This window comes from Siniperca chuatsi, linkage group LG1 (genome assembly GCF_020085105.1).
Source record: "Siniperca chuatsi isolate FFG_IHB_CAS linkage group LG1, ASM2008510v1, whole genome shotgun sequence".
NCBI classification, from domain to species: domain Eukaryota; kingdom Metazoa; phylum Chordata; class Actinopteri; order Centrarchiformes; family Sinipercidae; genus Siniperca; species Siniperca chuatsi.
The window spans coordinates 1,747,478-1,768,819 of record NC_058042.1 but is presented as its reverse complement, the minus strand read 5'-3'; the positions used below and the strand labels follow the sequence as shown (position 1 = coordinate 1,768,819).

General features: G+C 41.7%; 1 protein-coding gene across 2 annotated transcripts in view; it reads right to left on the bottom strand.

Annotated features, from left to right (window-relative positions):
* Nucleotides 1-7,479: 7,479 nt before the first annotated feature.
* Nucleotides 7,480-21,342, bottom strand: part of LOC122877103 (nuclear receptor ROR-alpha A-like) — a 104,173-nt gene continuing 90,310 nt past the window's right edge. For both annotated transcript variants that reach the window (XM_044198209.1, XM_044198210.1), the window contains 6 exons: nucleotides 19,440-19,561; nucleotides 19,105-19,237; nucleotides 17,756-17,863; nucleotides 15,800-15,910; nucleotides 15,559-15,671; nucleotides 7,480-13,584 (listed from right to left, as the gene is read on the bottom strand). In XM_044198209.1, the coding sequence (XP_044054144.1) occupies nucleotides 13,417-13,584; nucleotides 15,559-15,671; nucleotides 15,800-15,910; nucleotides 17,756-17,863; nucleotides 19,105-19,237; nucleotides 19,440-19,561 (755 nt within the window). In that variant the 3' untranslated portion in view covers nucleotides 7,480-13,416. The remainder of the gene's footprint in view (nucleotides 13,585-15,558; nucleotides 15,672-15,799; nucleotides 15,911-17,755; nucleotides 17,864-19,104; nucleotides 19,238-19,439; nucleotides 19,562-21,342) is intronic.

Sequence of the window (21,342 nt, the reverse complement as noted above, 5' to 3'; positions counted from 1 at the left end):
GAGTTAGAGTTTGTACTGTAAAAGTAAATTGTACTAACAGCACCAGTCCAAATGAGTCCAAAATTCTGGACACGAAAACATGATTCTGTGGTGGGGAATTCATCAAGACCTACAATGAGTATATAGCAGGAACCAAACACGATCACTGTTAACTTTTTAACCTTACCGCACTGATACAGATGTAGGATATAGAGCCATTGATAAAATAGGGTATTGTATCAGGAGAGCATTCAATACCAAGATCTGAATATCTTCTGCATTTTTTTCCCCATATACAACCCTGTATATCAATCATTTACGCCCCGTTACCACAAATGGTCGAAGTCCATACTGCTTGGTAAAAGTAATGGATTAAATCAGTATTCATAACAGCACATACTTAATGTGTAGTTCTCTGCATTGGTAGAATCAGTATCTGCCAAGAAAAAGTGATATTGGTGCATCCCTACCTTCTGTCTTCACATACAATACTTTTACCTGCAAGGAATGCTTGAAACAGGCAGAGCTCTAGGTCAGTTAATACGTGGTCGTTAAAGTTGTGTATGCCATGTTTCCACTCCTGATGCCTGTACGGCATTTTCAACAAGTCCTCGTACCTAACCGTCAGAAAAGGTTGTTTGCCAATGACTCCCAAAACGACATGACTGTTACCGGACGTTCGTCGTCATGGTATCAATAAACACGTGGTTAACTTTGTGAAACGGTCGGAGTTTGGTTAGGTTTAGGAAAAGATCGTGGTTTGTGGTTAAAATAAGTACGTTACGTTAGTAAGTCACGTAACTTAAAATAAGTGAACGTTGACTTTTGGTTTCACACAGGACACGAACCCCAGTCTCCCAGGTGAAAGTCCTGTGTTTGACCCATCCATTACCTCCATCCACTACCTCCATCCACCTCCCTACACAAACACACTTTGTCGCTCTTAATACTGCCTCACCTGACTTCCTCCTTTGCTCCTGTTATAGTTACTACGGCCACTAGAGGTCGCCGCCTAACAGTAAACGTTGAGTCGTAATAAGCTGCTGGCACAGACGACCTATTCGGCCGTATGTTTGGTGGGACAGGCTCGTCATTTTACAGGTTGGGCATTTTGTGAAGAAGGTTGACACATCTAAAAAGGTAAGATGAACAGAGAGAACAAGCTGGTGAGGCTATAGAATATAATTGTTAACCTCAGATGTTTGACATCACAACGTCTGTGCAACTTCAGCCAGTTTTGTGGGGGGGGGTCACAGATTTCAGGAGACCATAGCCTTGATTGCGCAGTATGTGTCAAAGGTGAAATACTACATATTACCCACGTTTAATTCTATCAACTCAGACTTAATGCGGCCACATATGGCACGATGAAATGGCGACAAGAGGTGTTTCGGCCCTCTGAAATGGAGGGAAGTATGCTAATACAGCAAAACGCCACCTACATGTCATTTTTTACCCAACATAATAATACTGTGGAGCAACAAAACAAAAAAAAATATAAAGCAAATGATACAGCTTGAGTCGCAATACCAAATGAGATTAATGTAAAAATAAAGTAGTTTGCATAACACTTACTCTCAATGACACCATTCATGGTAATGATGCGAGCAGTCTTGCTAATGAGCACCGGCTTCGCTAGAGCTGTCTGATCAGGACAAAGTTGGCATGTTGTCTCCTCTGGCAGCAGCTGTGTGGGACAGTCCTTTTTGGAGAGGATTGTGTCTGGTAGCCTCCCAGGGACCGTCTTCGCTCTATATGTGCGGTGAGTCACATCATTCAAGGGCGGATAGATGACATCCGTTTTGGGCATTTCCTGTGTATGAACTGCTGAGGTCACAAACAGCTGTCTGTTTGTTTGGAACAGGTGCCATTTGGCAATGTTCCTATGAGGACATGACATGCAGGACAGGACAATGCCACGTGTTGTTCACATTAAAGGTGACCGTGATTCTGCCAAGCCGACAAACACTTTTGTGGGCTCATATTGACAGCCAAGAAGAAATTCGGAGACTCTCACTCTTTTTGCCTCTTTAGGCACACTGCAAGTTTTTAGGCGTGAAGCAAAAAAAGCAGGCAGGCATTTCCTCAACAACATTCCCCCTGAGAAATGAAATGAGATTGTAAGATCACAGTAGTCCAATGTGCGTATGTGTTCAGAGGTTGAAGGGCAAGTCACTCCTCTGACAAAACTGATGATACTGTAGACACTTCTAGTTCACACATGACAGAATGAGTTTTCCTCTGCACATGGATGGGGTTGGAAAATCCACGCTTTGTCCTCTGGACTGCTGAAATTTAATTTCTGGCATCAACAAACATTTCAGATGACTTGTTGCTGTGTTATGTTTTCTTTTTATATGGGTTGCTAGATTTTTGTTTGATAAAGACAAATGACAATGGGGGCATGTTCCGATTTGTTTGGCAGCGGATAAACTGGATGTTGGCAGAGGTGTGGCGACGTAGCTGGATGTTACCAGAGGCAGAGGTGCTGCTCCACTGCAGGGTTGCAAATGCTTGCACATATCATCCTTCCTTATTGTGACATCACAGCCAGGGCAATGGAAATGGCCGCCTGTCCTGCAGCCTTGGTGGAACTTGCAAATCATCATGTCTACAGAAAGAACGATCATTTTAAAATACAGTGGATCTATACAGGGGATTACACAATGTGCTAAAATGATGTGGATTGTTTCTCAAAGACCCATAGGTGTTTGTTTTGTTTTTTGGTATGGTTTGATAGCTGGTAAGATAATGACATTTTTATGAGCTTATACAACTTAAATATGTTAAAAAAAAAACAAGGTGACCAAAATAAATCACCCTCATTGTTTCATTAGGCGCATTGGCATACACAGCTATATCAGGCTAATACTAAGGCATTCTCTCATGTTAACATTACCATACATGTCTTGTAATCCCATGTGAGATGGGCCTCATTTGTGGAATGAAACGTAAATAAATCGTTTAGTTATAGTAGTAAGCTAAAAGGCTAGCAGTCGGATCCGTAAATTAATTTAACAAAGTGTTTATTACAAATATGAACACATTATCAGTGTTACTGTAATATTTGATGACATGAAGTAGTATTAGACTAACGTTACTTACATGTGTTGCCGTTTGGGGCTTTGCTGCGTCGCTACGGCGTCTCCCACAAGCCTGAAGCACGGCCAAGAAAGCAGTGGCAGCAGCCGAAGTGCAGAAGTGCCGTTGCCTTACGAAAGTCGGAATAAACTTTTAAATTAGACCTTGTAGATCTAATGTGAGTGAAGATCCAGCAACTGGATTGCTTATTTCTCGCCTCAAATTTGTTCAGAAACAGATTTTGGGGGACTGCCAAGGTGAAATAAGTGCAAGTTTACGTAGCCTCAACAGAATCCTACTACTCATGCTCAAACCCTGTTGGCTCACAGACCTAGGGGCCTCAGGAGGGAGGACTGCAGTTGGACCCTTCTCAGAAGCTATTGCAGCTTATCAGCTGTGTGTCACCATCCAGTTTTATGGGAGCTCCTCTGTCAGAGGACAAACTGACACACAGAGACCTGGTTCTCACACAGTTAGGAGACAGGAGGACATCATACCAAAACAGCTTTGCAATAAACTGAACTTATTGTCCCATTAGCGGCTAATAGCTATTGTGAGTGACTAGTAGCCTTTGTTGTACATGGCACATTTTATTTCTACAGGTGTTTTCACAGTTTCATGACGAGGGCGTGCTCATGTGGTGAAATGACAGTGTGAGCTCGTCTGTAAACTGATATTTTTTGGGTTGTCTTTTTGAGCCTGATGCTCTTTAGTCACATCCAGGAGTGACGTCAACAGGTTGTGTTGAGGACAAAATGAGCATCGCGGTGTGTGTGTGAGCTGGTGTTGCTATAACCTGTTTAAAACTTCCTGTATCATTAAAGCCCCTTTACAGCTTCCGATGCTTGTTCATTAGTGAGGGGCTAATTTGCCAAAGGAATTGTCATTACAGATGGATAACTTAATAAGGCTGCCACCCTCATTTTACCTCCGTGCAGACACAAGCACACCTCTCCTCTTCCTCGCCTTTGTTCTTGTCACCGGTATGTATGATTTAGGTGGAACAAAATTCATATTGATTTGTTTGTGCGTGCTCCTCCGACAGTTTCATCCACACGGTGAAATTGAATTGATAGTGTCAGAAGAAAACACTACATCAGTATGTCAGTCCACACATGTCAGAAAAGTCATTCAGCTTTGAACAAATGCCTCAGAGCCAAATCAGCTGTGTGAGCGGACAAACAGTCAACACCGGTCAGCTCCAAATAATCAGTGAAAAATCGACACAGACATTGGAACATTTCTGAGCAGCAGGGATTCAATCCACTTTTGAAAATCAGTTATGATGACAAAGCAACTTACAACTTATTACTGCACCGTTACTTTCTGATCTATTCCATTTTCTTTCAGTACATTTTCAGTTTATTCGCAAACATTTAAAATACAAAACGTACAATCAGAGAAGACATAATGGGGATATGTGGAATGGGACACCTGACATTAAGCATAGTATTTAAAATATATATTTACAAATACGTTGTCTAGATTTGAAAGACTGCATGTATTTCATTTCATCTAGTGTTTATAATCTCATTTTATTCTCTTAATTGATTTTATTCTGCTTTTTATTGCTTGAATGTCATCCGATTGCTTTTCTTTCTTCGCCTGTAAAGCACTTTGGATTGCCTGTTTGAAATGTGCTATATAAATAGAGCTACCTTGCTTAAGATCTTAAGTTAGTGTGGTTTCAAAAACGAAACATTGGTTTGAAAGAAAACCCAGTAGGGTGTTGAAGACTGAATGTGTGGTAAACTTTAGAGGTGTCTTTGCATATAAAGTCCATGCAAAAATTCACCTTGGGCGGCGCATCTCTTTAAGTTGAAAATGTTTCAGCTTTGGTGAAAAGCTCACACTTACCCCATGATTGTATGACTTCGGTCTTCTTGCAGGTGACAAGAACAAACGCAGACAAACTAGATGAAAATAATAGCAAGAGACAGAGTTCCTGGTTAGCTCGGAGAGTCTGAGCTGTCATACAAACATATACACACACTCCACACAACATGGTTGATGCATTGCATGCTAGCTAGTTACAGCTAGTGTCTGTACAGAGTGTTTGTGGTAAATATGTATAGACTGCAAAAACACTGCAGCGGGCAAATTCATTTGAAGAAAGGGAGGAGAAAATGAGCTTTCGATCTGCCAGCACATTAATACTTTTATTTTTAACTCTAAAGCAAACATCACAAAACTCTAAAACAAATAAAATTAAGAGCAACAATTGGGTTCATTTTCACAACTCCTTGTCGAATTTTATTTTTTATGTTAGTTATAAGTTTTATTTTAAAAAGGAACAGTTCCCCATTTTGGAGAATACACTTATTTGCTTTCTTGCTGTAAGCTAGATGAGGAGATCGATATCAATCTCACGTCTGTAGCCTACAGTAAATATGAAGCTGAAGCTGGGGGAAACAGCTCGCCTGGCTCTGTCCAAAGTAAAGAAAATACTGGAGATGGTCCAGCAGAAAACTCCCAGTAAAAGCAGTTTTTACATTAATGTGTGTACAGATTAAATGCAGACAGTTGAGGCAGCAGGAGAATATCAGCGGTTTACTGAAATTGAAAGGCTTACAGGCAGGCAGGTACGAATACTGGGACTGGTTCAGGTGGCTTGAAAGCAAAGACAAACCGCGACTTGGCAACTAGGATGAACTGACAGAGAAACACAGGAAGTGGACCGGTATAGAGAGTGACTGACGAGGGAATGAGGTGCAGGTGGGGAGATGGGCGGGGCAGCTCAGGTGAGGGGAGTGAGGTGATTGCAGGGCAGATGGGAGCAGCAGGATCTGGAATGACAGGAGAAAGGTCTGAGGGCATCTGGTGGACAGGGACAGAATAACGCTGAAGGGGCCTGGGAGAGTGGAGACGTGGCTGAAGAGGCGGACAAGAGGTGACAATAAACTGTCAACTCCAAAACAACAATAAACTGTCCCAGTACTTGGTTTCTATTTTTCTCTACAATCAGTACCACGTTACATACTTTAGTTCCTTAAAGGAAACCTCCTAGGGAGAAATTATGGACCTGTAAAAGAAAGCATGACCATTTTCTTTTCCAGACATGATTCGAGGTGGTGGAGAAACACTGAGTCCTTTTAGTTAATTATTCATTTTTAGCCTAAAACTGTAGAATCCCCAATTCCAAGAGGACACAGTGTCCCTCAATGGTAACTATGGCCCTGGAGACACGTCCACCCATTCGTTCAGGATGGAACGAATGGAAAATGAGTGGATAGTGGGGATATGTTTTGTCAGGAGGTTTGCAGAGAGCAGAAGGTCTGACAGAGGAGTAAAAAACACTCAAGTGAAGGCGTCAGACAGGAAATAGCAAAGGCTACCTCTGTTTTGCAAGCTGGGATCACACTAAGAAGTTCAGAGTTTGAAAAGAGCAGGTGAGAAATTCAAAACAAGACAATAGGTGATGAAGTCTAAAAATGACACGTTAAAAGCAGAAGAAAAACAATGTTGTTTGGAAGAGAAATAAAGCGAGTCCATCATCCGTCAGAGGAAGTGAAATTCCTGACTGTCAGCTTTTTCTTCATGTGAAACACAAAAAATATACTTTTACTTGTACTTGGTATTGAGCCTAAACATGGATACAAATTCTATCAACCGTAAAATAATCTCATTCAAACACAGTGTGTGTGATCCGAGCCTCAGTGCGGTGATGAGCTCTGCAGTCACAGTCAGGGGGAAAATTGGTTTAATCTGCCTGTTTTCTGCTGAAAAACGGTCTCCTCTGCTCCTGCAGGTTATAACAGGTACACCTGTACTCTACTGCCATCTACTGGAGAGGAAACCAGATGGCAGACATGCAGGAGACTCAAACACCCCAGGAAGCAAAAACAAGTCTGTGTCATTTATCTTGTAATTCCTTTTCCTTCTTCCCGGCCTCTCTCCTCATCTTCTTTCCTATTTCCTCTCCTTCCTCGTTCCCTTCTCTTCGTGTTACCTGTCCTTTCTTCCTCCCTCTTTTGCTTTCCTTTTTAAATTACATTTCTAGATTTAGAAAATGCTCAGTTTGAATTAAAATCGATAGAAGATGCAGAATTGAGAGAACTGTGATAGAAAATACACGATGAGAGTTTAAAGGGTCAGTTCACCCAAATCACAAACAAACAAAAACATTTTTCTCACTTATGCCTAGCAGTATGTAGCCAAACAGATGCTTTATCTGCTCAGATGTTGAGATGTCCGTCTCTGAGATTTCCCCGTTACTATGGAGGTCAATGGAATTTAATTTGTAGTGCTCACAGCATATAAAACCTAAACCTTGGGGAGAAGTTGTATATTGTGTTTTTAACCTCTTAAAATCTACCAGACCTTTAGGTGCCTTAATTTTTGCAAACTAACATTTATAAAGTTTTTGTACTCAAAGCAGAAGTACATGAAATTTGAAAGAAGCCAGAAAAAAAAAACAAATGCATTTCTTTCTCTGTTTTATTTTTAATATATTTTCGATACAGCAGCTCTGCATTGTATCAAAACACGGTTGACCAGTTTAAACAAAGAAATTGACAGGCACGAGCCTGGCACACTGATACAGGTGCAGGCTGGGCAATAACATCTTACTATGATGATTCATTATCATAATAACATTTGACAATTTAAAGGAAAAATCAGTTTTTATACAACTCAGACATTAGCCAGGTAGAAAATGTCCTGGTTTGAATATCCCCCAAAATTACCCTGAAATTTTGTTCCGTAAACGTTGCTTTACCTAAACTATACGCACGCTTTTGTTTGGCTCAGAGGTGAGATGAATCAACAAGCTTGCTACAGTTAGCATTTTGCTAAAGTGTTCCTTTGTCCCATTTGAATATAATGCATCAATTGACATGACAGTATACGATTAGTTAGGAAAGTAGAGTTTAACACATCTTGGTGGTTCAAGCAACATTGCCAAAAACATCCAATAGGTAGCTTTTGGCAATGTCCAACTTCCCCCAAAATATGTCTCTGACTACAGGCCTTTTATGCGTTTCGCTGTATGTCTGTAGATTTGCCAATCATTACTTTCAGTTATGACATTATCTATTTAGACTGAACATTTTGGACACCAGAAACACAGGAACACGGTTGGACTCGTTGTCACCGGGCATCGCAATACAAGCAATCAGACGAGTTCGACACATAACCAGTAAAGGTTGGTATTGTATGACAGCCCAAATTCTGAAAATGCTGTTGCTGTCAGGTTGTCAAAAAACAGAATTGTACTTTTAATGTATTACCCTGTGAGGAAACATACAATGTGGCATAGTTGGTAAAATCAAGACCCTGCTAACGAAAGGTAACCTAGCACCACACGCATATTTAAAACACAGAAACGCTCTCTGTAACTAAACTAAATCTAAAGGAGAGCAGTGCATATCAAACCAGATATTATACATAGGGTTGGGTTTCGAACTCTGTACTTTTAAGGGTACCGACCGAATTACATTGGTACTACAGAGTACCGATTCACGTTAAATCAATCTGTGCCAAATTTCGGTACCTGAGAGCGCATCTGGGTGAGAGAGCGAGATTACGTCACCCCTGCAGCTTGTTCAAGTCACAGTGAGTCAGGGCAATGGCGAGCCGAAAGCGGTCACAAGTGTGGTTACTTTTCAAAACGCAACGCTGTGATGCGGCATGCAAAGCTGGCCAGGGAAACACGTCTAACCTGAGGAAACACCTGGTCAAAATATTTATATCTAAAAGCTGAAGAGTGTGCAGTTTGATAGCCTGAAAGCCAAGTCCCTGCAGCAGCTGCGTTAGCACACCTGCAGCTGACGCCGCAGAAGTTGCTAGTAGCAAGTTGGACAAGTTGTTGTTGGCGATGACTGGGCTTTTTTCACTGTCTTGGTTGACGTTAGTTTAGCATTTTTACTAGCGTTAGCCACAGGACTGTCAACTCTCACGCATTGCCCATAAGACTCACTCGATTGACTCTCACGCCACACGTCAATTTTCTCACGCAGTGAAAAATACATTTATAACTGATAACGGCACGAAAAGAGGACACTGACAGCGCAGACAGACAGACAAGAGTCAGCGATTCTTCTGGCAGCAGTGACTCTCCCTCTCCTCTCGCACCGTGTGCAGGCCGGCAGGAGTGACAGTGAGTTACTATGGTTATGGGGACGCTCTGTCGCTCTGAAACTTTTCACAGTTTGCAAGCAAGGAAACTAAAAAAGAAGGAAAGGTCATTACATCATCAAACCTAATGCTCAGCTAGGTGCCAGTTCTATTGAAGCCTGTGGAAGATGCATGGAGAAGCACACTAAAACTCAACATATCAATGTCGTTTTGACCTTTGATGAAGACATTTCTCTACCGAATGAAAGAACACACTTCAGAGAATACATTACTGACTGATTTTTCCAAATGTGCGCATTCATTTATTTGCCGTTGGTCTCCAAATAGTATCCAAAGATAATTATAGGCATACTTAACAGGGCTCATGGTGCGTCAAATTAAAATGATCATCATGGCAAATGAAAAGAAAGTTGCAAGTGTCCCTTGAAAATATTGAGTTTAGGATTAATAAATATTGGTAACTAAATCTGTAGCCTATTCTTCAGTCCTTCTCTCTGCCTTTTATTTCATTCCGGAGGCTGCTTTACGTTGATTGACAGGGCTAATAATGGCTGTTATGGGAATATCACATATTCAAATGAAACCTCAATATTTTCAAGGGACACTTTTTTTTCATTTGCCATGGTGATCATTTTAATTTGACTCGCCATGAGCCCTGTTTAGTCTGCCTGTAATCATCTTGGATGGAAGTGTGTTCTTTCATTTGGTAGAGGAATTTCTTCATCAAAGGTCATACGACATAGATATGTTGAGTTTTAGTGTGCTTCTCCGTGCATCTTCCACAGGCTTCAATAGAACGGGCACCAAAGTCTGGCACCAAGCAGAGCATTTGAATGTCAGTATGATGATGTAATGACCTTTCCTTCTTCTTTAGTTTCCTTGCAAGCACTGCGGTAGTGAGAGAAGTTTGGTCTCATTTTTTACAACAGAAATTAGATTTTTGTTATTACAGAAAGAGTAAAGTACTGAAAGAAGGTACCGCTGGGTACTTGTACCTTATAGGTTCAAAGGTGAACGTTACCCAACCCTAATTATACATTATGATGCATATCAATCAACAGATAAAAAGTTTGATGCTCAGCTTCTATAGCAGTATATTCCTGTGGCCTGTACAGATTTCTTAATAAAGTTACTTACAGAACGAGGGCCAAAGCCAATAAGGTGGCATGGAGGGACAAAAGTGCGTCATCAGCATACGTGATCACATGGCGGGTTGAAACAAAATAGTAAGCCAATAACACACAAGATTCAAAAGACTCCCAAATTAAATCTTATAAATTAGAATCTGCATTGACATGCCATATTTTCAAACTATACACAATAAACAAAGATAAAAATACATTTACATTATTGCTTGATGTTTAGTTATGGCTAAAGTTATGTTCATTATTTGCCAGAAATACAGATTTTTCTTGGGCTTTGGACATTGAGACTGATGTTGTGGTGAGCTGGAGCAGGTGGCAAAACATATAGTAATGATTTTATTGATTATTTTATTTCAAATTGGTTGACTGTTTAAATACTATGCTGATGTTTGAAGTTGAGACGGATGCACTTGCTGATTCTTGATGGCGGAACAATAAACAACAAGATGTAATGAGTCACTGCTAAAAAGGCTGTGCATGATGGAAAACATTTCTCTCCTCTCAGCAGTCTGTAGCCCAAACTTTGAAAAATGGTTGAAAATTACCACAGACAACAAAATGTGTGCGCACACACATAAACACACATGCTAGCAGGTAGGCAGCAGATAGACTCGCTGTAGTGCAACACATTCATATTTTCATATATTCACTTGACTCTGCATAGTGTCTATATTAAGAGAGGCATACTAACACATTGTTGGTTTGGCTCTGCACATGGGATTTGTTGGCAATAAGAAACATACAGACTAACACCAGACTCATACCTTAACATTTCGGATCTTCTACTGCTCATCAAAGTTTCAGGTTGTAGCCGCAGATTATCAACATTAATTAGGCTGACTCAATGGGGTTTGAAAGGATTTATCCTGGATAAGTGGATTAGATACTGGATTCAGATTTGCTGAAATACCATCAAAACCCAACTCTAACTGCTACACCCCCGAACTGCAGTCAAACTGACAGGAGAAATAACAGAACTTGCACTTTCCTGTCAAGGCCACCAGATGGTGCTACAGGCTAACTGCTAAATTAGAATGAATTAGCTGCTCCGTGTCTGATGCTGCTGTCTGCAGGCTCGATGCACAGAAGCATCAGACAGAGGAGGAAGAGGCTGCTGGGAGGATGAAGGCAGGAGGAGGACGAATGAAATCATGGAGGATGAAACCATTTCTGTTACACACAGTAAAACCAGCCAGAACTCATGAATGACGACTCATGAATTTCTGCTGTGTTATATCTGTGGTGAAGTTTTAAAGAGTAATAACGTCAGCAGAGCTGCTGCTCCTGGAAGTAATTCTCACTGCTACTTTACATGTAAAACTCTTAAGGACTGTGTTTCAGAACACACATGGCTCTAAATACTACAGTACCCATGAGCCTCAGTGGTTGGTGCTATGGAGAAGACTCCAGCCAGAGCCATTAAATCAAAATTCAATCATATTCAGAAGTTTCTGAATGTCGAACAGTAAATATCACTTTTAGCTGTAAACTTCTTCAGGTGTTTCCGTCTCTTTTGGATCAGTCAGCTGTGTTTTGAGTGTATTTGCTCCACTTGTGCATATTTACTTTATTCATTTTGATCCTAAGTGTTTTAGGATCAGTTGTTCATCTTTGTTCCAGTGGTCTTGTGTTTCCTGCTTTTCCACAGGGACTGAAACCACAGAGGAACCATTTCATCTACCAGGTCAGTGTTCCTGAAAAATCTACACAATAACAAGAAAAGAGAATTAATGTGATCAAATCAAATAAAACTTGAGTCACCAACCTCATACATGGGGCCCATTTTCAAATCTGATTAAATCACGACTGCAGCCTTTACATTGCTGCGAATTAATAATCAAGAAAACTGCCTGAGAAGAGACGTGAATATGACGTTTGGTGTCTAGTTTAATTATTCGGGACGATCTGCATTAACCTGAGTGATGCATCAACAGACATCAAGAGACGAAAACAGACTACAGACTGGATTTCTGCTCAGACAGACCAGCTGGCCTCATTTAAACCTTCCCCATAAACAGAAAAGAAGAAAAATACTTTACTGGTCGAATCCAGCAGTGGACAGAAACATCCTGGCCAATAAATGTCGCCGTCTTTTTGTGTGAATGCTTTCAGAAAAAAAGAGTAGTCAGGTGGTATATTTAGTATATCAAAAGCGAGGATGTGCTTCTTCTGATCTTTACAGGCCTCCAATCCACCAGAAGGCCCGAACATTTAAAGATAAAAATGGCAGCAGACCAATACGCCACGCAGTAAGTATGTCTGGACAGAGAAAAGTCATATATATATGGCGAACAGGTGCTCATTTCTTGTTTCCCCCTTCGCAGAATATTCTCATTACAGCATTTGCTCGAAACAAACATTAATTCCCATTTGTATTTGGCAACTTTTGGAAACTATCTACAAGTGCTAAGTCAAAGGCAGCAGGACTTGCTGTGGATCAAGTCTTCTGGATATCTTGTAACCTGGGCGACTAAAGAATCTTCACAGACTGTTGGAAATGTTCTTAATCCCTTTTTAAACTGATGTACCCTCGAGTGGCACCTATCCAAACGCACAATGTTTGCTCAAACATTATTCAAACCCACAAAACTTTACTTTCATTTCTAGAAGAGAACACAAGCTTTCAGAATATACCAAATCTGTCAGATTGAATTTTGGGAAATGTGTCTAAAAATGTGTGTAAAAGGATTTACAAGATATGAAGATGATACAGAATCAAAAAGGGGGGATCAAAAGTTGACTTTAAGATTTTTGCAACATTTATATAGAAACATACAGATGAGGCGTTCACTGTCAGGGCTTGGTCACGCAAGCATTTAACAAATTGCCTTATCAGAGCTGACCTTTGAGCGTAAGGAGAGGCGGAGAGTTAAAAAACAGAGGAAGCTATCATATTAGCTTATTGGTGGAAGGAGACCACCTGATTTCTCACTGCATCCAAATCCAGAGCCATGAGAGGAGGAGGTGAAGAAAGACAAACTGGGAAGGTAAAATCTTCAGATGTCCAGGAGAAGTGTAGCGGCCACACAGTTTCTGTCTTTGGCGGTGTGAGTCATCGTCCCGTCCTCCATTGCCGTGGAAACCGGACTTGGTCCATCGGTTCACTGCTCGGCCCTGTGGAGCTCGTGGTCAACGTTTAGTCGTCGTCGGTCTGCAGAGTCAGTTCGAGGTCAGCACCAAACAGCTCCTTATAAAGAGGAGGGAAGTGTGTCCCAACGATGTCGGGGTAAACAGCTCTGAACGCTGACAGCTTCTCTGTGTGTCGACTGCACAGTGAACGCAACGCTGACACCTTACATCTGAGCTGAGGACAGGAAACAGGACAGGACAGGAAACAGGAGAGGAAACAGGAGAGGAGAGGGGAGAGGAAACAGGAGAGGAGAGAGGACAGGAGACAAGGAGAGGAAACAGGACAGGAAACAGGACAGGAAACAGGAGAGGAAACAGGAGAGGAGAGGGGAGAGGAAACAGGAGAGGAGAGGGGAGAGGAAACAGGAGAGGAACAGGAGAGGAAACAGGAGAGGAAACAGGAGGAGAGGGGAGAGGAAACAGGAGAGGAGAGAGGACAGGAGACAAGGAGAGGAAACAGGACAGGAAACAGGAGAGGAAACAGGAGAGAGAGAGGAAACAGGAGAGGAAACAGGACAGGAAACAGGAGAGGAAACAGGAGAGGAAACAGGAGAGGAAACAGGAGAGGAAACAGGAGAGGAAACAGGAGAGGAGAGGGGAGAGGAAACAGGACAGGAGAGGAAACAGGAGACAAGGAGAGGAGGAAACAAGGAGAAGAGAGGAGAAGAGGAGAGGTGACAAGGAGATGACAAAAAGAGAGGAGAAGGGAGGGAGGGAAGAAGGAAGAGATGAGATGAGGAGACCAAAAAGGAGAGGAGGAGTGAAGCGAGGTCAATAAGAAAGCAAATAGAGAGGGGGAAGGAGGAAGAGGAGGAAGGAAGGAAGGGGGACGAGATGAGATGTAGAAAGAATGGGTGGAAAGTAGGAGAGGAGAGACGGGGGCAGGGAGAGAGGAAGAGAGGCCAAGAGTTAGAACGCACATCGACCAGTAAGAGAAAATCATTTCACTGTCAAATGAATAGGTGGAGTGGATCGTCTGGTCCCTTTAGGGCGGCTGAATCGGCCCGCGGGCCACATCCGGCCCCGAAGCAGAAAGCCGCAGTGTAACGCTGCCTGGACTGGCCAGCATTTGTTTATTTTATCGCCATCTCCAAACGCCTGCTATTTTTTATTACATTCATTTGCATTTGTTTAAAATTTGTCATGGTCATGTCAAGGTTTTAAATAATGTCTGGCCCATCTACATTTCCTGGTTTTAAAACGTGGCCTGATTGAATTTGTAATTGAATGGCCCTGGGCTGGGGTGAAGGCTAGGATCAGATTAGATGGTAAGATTAGGGTGGGGTAATGCATTATGTCAACGAGGGCCTCACGAGTGTAGAAATCCAATTTCATACGTGTATAAAAGGTTAATTCTGAGCTACTGTGTATATTTGTTACCAGGCTGCTTGGTTTAAATATGCTCATCATAAATGTTCAGAGGGAAATGTGAGTTGTTTATGTTGTAGTTCACCACCTCGCCACAAGGAGTCAGTGTGAGGCTGTTTCCTAATGTTCGAGTCCACTGAAGGACATGCAGCGCTGTATGACCAGCTGCAAGTAGTTACATTTTTACACAACCTGTTGATGTTTATGCCTAGTTCATTTATAATTTATATAATTTGTATACATAATATTACAGCGCAAAAAGAAACTTTGTCTCCTGAACAAAACTCTGCCACAAAAAAAGATTCCCCTCCTAAAACTCAACCAGAAGAGGTCAGCAGAGATGAAGAACAGCCATCAAATCATCCTTTAAAGAGCAACGAAACATTAAATGGACATTAAAGTCACACAAAGACAGCCTCGGACCTCTTCAGGGACAGCTGAGCGCAACTGTGCACACAGAGATCTTTGACTTTTGGTTAAATGTCTTTTATGTAACATTTTATTTTTTTTATGAGGCAATAGATTTGTAATTTAGGTTTGTTTATCAGCGTTTAGTCGAGTTAAATAAGTAAATCTGAACCTCAAATCTCACTTTCAATGCTGTTCAGATCAATTATGGAGAGATTTCTGTTTTCACTCCACTGGGCCAGCCTCAGACATTTTGTCTCACTTCTTAAGACTTGGTTTTAGTTAAAGTTTGAATTAAGTTCTGGTTACTGTAGTGTGTGTGTGTGTGTGTGTGTGTGTGTGTGTGTGTGTGTGTGTGTGTGTGTGTGTGTACCTTGTTTAGCAGCCCGTCCTCTCTCTGGTTCTTCTGCAGGACGTGTTGCAGAGCCAGCTGAGTCTTCTGCTGCAGCTTCTCCACCTGCAGCTTCTCCTGCAGCCACGACCGGTCTGCAGCACACACACACACACACACACACACACACACACACACACACATACACACAAACTATTTCAGCTTGTGAACTCAAATTCAATCTTTAGGATGACAGAGTGAGTCCTGGACTGAAGAGACGTACCTGCAGAAAGCAGAACGAACGCTGAGAACAGAGCGAGCTCGTCCTCCGACAGATGCAGCGAACACATGCTTTTAGCAAAGTCGAACACTGATGTGATCAAGTCATCACAACCTGGTAACACACACACACACACACACACACACACAGGGAAATAGTGATGAAACACATTCAGCGATGTTCTGAATGTGACATATGATATAGTGTGACATCACGTTTTGTTTACAGCTGCAGAAAGAAAAGAACTAATGTTGGGCCCACAGATCCAATATTTACCTCCTCGCTGAAAACAAGTCTGATGGAAGTTCGTGTTTCACCAGAGGCACATTCAGAGATAAAGCTCTTTTGTCTCATTTTAACTTGTTAACAACAACTGTTCAGGAAATGAAACAACTGTGGACCACAATGCAATCTGTTCTTTACCAATGTAATAAGTCAGGTAGCTGCCGAGCTAACAGTTGCAGCAGTTTTAATTAGTTTAAAACGAATCGTTAACTACTTTGATCTTACAGAAATTATTTTGTATAAATTTAAAGACAGACATAAATGACATATTTTTAAAAATACAGTTAGTTTTGTGTTGAGAGAGCTGTCAGTGATGGTACAAAAGTGGGATTCATGAGTTTCAATATCAAGTACTCAGATCTTAAAGTAGTAACACCACAGCGTAAAAATACTCTTTACATGTTTACAGTCCTGCAGTTCTGCATTCCAAATAAGTTCAATTCAGTTTTATTTATACAGCACCAATTCATAACAGAAGTTATCGCATTGCGCATCTCTTCCTACAGAGCAGGTCCAGACCGAACTCTTATTAATATTAATATTATTTACAGAGACCCAACAAATCCCACCATGTTTCGTCTTCTATACATGTCAGTGTCTCTCAGTATTCAGATTAAACTCGGTCCTTCCATTGCACGCGTCCCAGGTCGACGGTACCAACACAGTGACGCATTTCTGACCTGCTAAGAGTGCGTCTGCCGCTGCAGCAGAACTTGCCTGGTGTTTCCTTTGTCTTAGTTGTAAATTTAAAAAAATTAAAAAAAAAAAAATTAGCTGTCATTTCCACGTGTGTGTGTGTGTGTGTGTGTGTGTGTGTGAGCAGCCTAGGAAGTAATTGATACAACTGCATAAGTAAAAGTACTATTAGCATCACCATATACCAAAAGTAGAAGTACTCATTATACAGAACGGCCCATTTCAGAATAATATATATTATATTATTGGATTATAATCATTGATGCATTCGTGTGTTCATCGCTAATGTTGCAGCTGGTGAAGGTGGAGCTCATTTTAATGACTTTATATACTCCCCCCCCGATCAATAAAGTTTTATCTTAATCTATAATATTACATCTTAATTATTTGTTGACTATATGTTGTATTATTAATCTGAATCTGCAAAGTAACTGGTTACTAATGTTATCGAATAAATGTAGTGTAGCAGAAGTATAAAGTAGCATGAAAGGGAAATACTCAAGTACAAGTACCTCACACTGTAGTTAAATACAGTACTTGAATAAATGCACTTAGTTACTTTCCACCACTGGCAATTTCAGCCACTGCAGAGCACCCAGGAGGTCATATGGTAGAAATCAGACTGACGTGGAAGAGCGCTCAGTGGAGTTCATGGGAGTGATAAGACTTCCAACACGGACCTCTGATCTTAGGAACGGGGGTGGGGGGTTAAAGAGTCAAAAGGAAATTGTACAACAGCTAACAGGCTGTATCCTTATGGGATATTATAGTATTATACAGTTATTATCCTGTGCTTTCATTTAGCTGATATGACAAGTGCAAGTATTCAAACCTCCGACTAGTCTTAAACTAAGCACATGGTGTGTCTACAAGAAGGAAGATGCTATTTTGGGGCCCTGCCTCCCTCTGTGACTGGGTGCGACGGTCCGTGAGTAACAGGAAGTAAGTCATCCTCTGTTAGAAAGTTCCTCCGCTCACCTAATGCTCTGAAGGCGTCAGGACCTGCAAATTTCCCATCGAAGTAGACGGTGTTGTTCTGCGAGTCAAACACCCGACACATTCGGACGAAGACGACCTCCAGAGAGCCTGGCAGAGAAAACGTGGAGACGCCGATGATTAATGTGTAATCCAACCAAATCCGATGACAATTTATTATCTGATTCATTTGATTAATCAGTCACATTTGCTTTTAAAACAAGATGGATTTCATATACGAACATGTGAAAAATCGCATTTCCATTTTGTCCTGTGAACTCTAAACATTTATGATAAAACTGAATATTGCTGTAATTGATAACATAGAGAACATAGTGTAAACATGTCTATTCAAGTGTAAGAAAATAAGTGACATGGAAGGAGGAGGTAGTTAACAAGCTAGCTAACTTACAATAGCTAGACGGCGTGCTAGCTTCCTCTAATATGTTGGAAGGTATCCCTTTAAGTTACTTACTCCATTTAATTCAGTTCTTCTCTAGCAAAATAAAAATTGCAATGCCAGCCCTGTGAGATGCTCTGCTGTCACGTGTGACAGAGTAAAAGTAGATGGTGTTTTTGTGAAAGTGCTTTCTTTTTAGTTGGTTAGCTAGCAGTGTGGCTACTTAGATTCTGGTAATTGGATGAGAAGGAAAGGAGTTTTGCTCTTCCAGTTTCTGATGTGAACGCAGCTTCAGTGCAGAATGAAAATGACGTCAGAGCGTCTGGATAAATCAATCACTAGGAACAGGTGGTGTGAAATGAAAACCTGCCTCTGTTAAAGGACACAGAAAACAGCTAACAAGGAAAAACCTAATATATTTGGTTTGAATATCCGGGTAACATTCCTGTGCATCTGTTACTTCTTAACATTGACAATATGAGACTAGTTAGGCGATATTCTAAATTGTGTTATTGTCAATAAATCCCATTAAAAAACCCAAACCAACATTTATTTAGTTTGTCTCTCAAAACTTTGACTTCCTCCACCTCACAAATATATAATTTCATTTTTAATTATTTCCAGCGGCGGATGAATCCACATGTGGTGCTGTAGTGAGTGTTTGGGGCAGCAGGACGGTGTGTGTGGGGCGGAGGCAGAATAAACTACAGTGTGTGTGTTCGTGGTGATGAAGGAACAGCAGAGCGGCTCGCTGATGTGTTTTAACAGTTTCTGGACGACAGTGGAGGAAGAAGATCCATCAGCTGTGATTCACACACACACACCTGTTAGCAGATGCATCTACTGCTGGTTTGAGTCTGAATGTGGGATTTGTTGACGAGAAGGAAAATATTGAATAGCACCAGACTTGGCCTTGAATGAAGCACGTTATGACCGTGGCGGTCCCTCTCACCAGCTTTCAGCAGCACGATCTGGTCATTTTGACAGAGATCCATGAAGCCGTCGATGCGTTTGGCGAACTCCACCACGTACTGTATGGCCTCTGTGACCTTTACAGCACAGAGCTGCCACATCACCTCCCGCGGCTGCACAGAACAGAGTGGGAGGATATTTAAACTGAATACATCTGAACTGAAGCGAATTACAACTTGTTAAACAGACCTTTCTGACAGTGTCTGGGAAATGTGACAGCTTAAAATGAGAAACTACAATAAAGAACGCACAGGTACACTGCCTGATTTTGTTGTAGTGTCTAATGGTGCCGCTAGATAAAGGCAGTAAACACACCTTGCTCTGGTAGCTCTCCACCTCGTCCTGCAGAAAGTTCTGCCAGGTCATCTGCTGCAGCTCCTCCCTCAGGTACTGACACGTCTCCAGGTGAGACTTTGAGATGATCTGAGCCAGGTGATCTGCAACGAAACACATGACAGTGAGCTGGTGAGCACGGCTGGATTAACCCACGAGGTCAGAAAGTCAGCAACATGCTGAGAACCAGTAGCGCAGCTAACAATGTAAAGTTTGTCCTGATGGTGGCAGGAGAGGAAGGTTCGTCCTCTGGGGAGCAGGAAGGTGCTCAGTAACTTTCATGTCAGTCTGTCACATTTTGATTTGAACCTAAAACTAATTTTTGCCTTGCTTTGCTTTGCAATGTCTTCCAGCCACTAATGTGTGCAGGATCAGTTAATATGATCTTTGATTGCTTCTCTAAACCAGTTGAGTGCTGGCAAAGAACGGATAAATTAATCTTCTCTGCTGCTACTTCTTGAGTTCAGCATGTACTGGTTCTGCACTGTTACATAGTGCTTCCAGGAAATAGCCACGGCCTCGCACTCTGAGCCCGCCTACTCTGCTTTTATATATTGCTAAACTAAATGCCAGCAATTGAACCATTCCAACCTTAAACAGTGTTACAAACTCACTCAGTACTGTGCGACAAAGTTGACCTTGTTTTAAGAAGTGCCTCGAACACTTCCTGTACTTGCCGAACTGCAGCCCGTACACCGAAGAATACCGAAGAGACCGCTCGGGGGCTTTGGGGCTGGCCATATTGGTTCATGTACCAGACTCAGTGCTTGTGAGCCTGTTGGATATTATTCCTGCTGCCTGCGGAGACTCGCTGCTGCAGTCTGGTATATAGTTGTTAGTAATTGTTTTGCATTTTGATTTAAATGCTTTTATTGTTTCCAGGTCATTTCTCATTCCTGCTACTATCATGATACAACATACATACGTGTCGGTAGACACAGCACAGTGTAGCACGTAGCATCAACACAGTTATCACAGTAAAGTAACACGTCATGATTTCACTTCATTTTTAATGTAGCCTACAACTTCATATTTAGGAAGGATAATGTAGCCTGAAATGGGAGAGGGGCCAGGCGTTCCTGCCAGAGCGAATGAAACATGAGTTGGCAGAGTTGTCTGCTTCCCGGGCTAAACAAAAAAGTTGAACCTGACTCAACATTTGCTGGATCGCAGAGCAGTGTCATCTGACACGACACCGTGGAGGGGGATTAAATACATGCAAGCATTTCTGGTAGATTACTTAATGTTGTATTCCCACTGTTTACCTCGCAATCACTGCGATGAAAGATAAAATGTTTGTCACCGTGATGACTTACCCGAAAAATCCTGTGTCAGAAAAAACTTGTTCATAAGCCTTCAGACTCTGGATCTGTCCCTCAAACTGGACTTTCTGGATGATATTTCACCATCTCACCCGTACCACCAATGCATTTTGTTAACACAGGGCTGTTTTAGTCTGAACGCCCAAAGCACTCTTGTGGCGTACAACGTGCCAACAACACCTAGAAGGTGAAAACTCAAAGACTTGATGTATGCAGGGGGTCCAGACTCCGTCCAGTATATACCAACACAACGCTTCCATTTCCTACCTCTGATCTGTGCTTGTGATGTTTGTATGTTTTGTGGCACAGAAGAGGAATTTAGTCCTTTAACCAAATTTTTGTACCGTATGAAACAGTGTCAACAAAAAGTTTGTGAACGCAGCTCAGAGAAGAAACAAACCCTAAAGACACTTAGAGTAACTATTGTTCTGTTCAGCGTCTCTGTGCTGCTGCCGATTGCTCCAGCGCAGATGAATGAGACCAAAACAACGAGCTACAAACACACAAGCAGCTAATACAGCTTCTGGATCGGGGTATTATGATAAATGCTTTTGTCAAAGAAA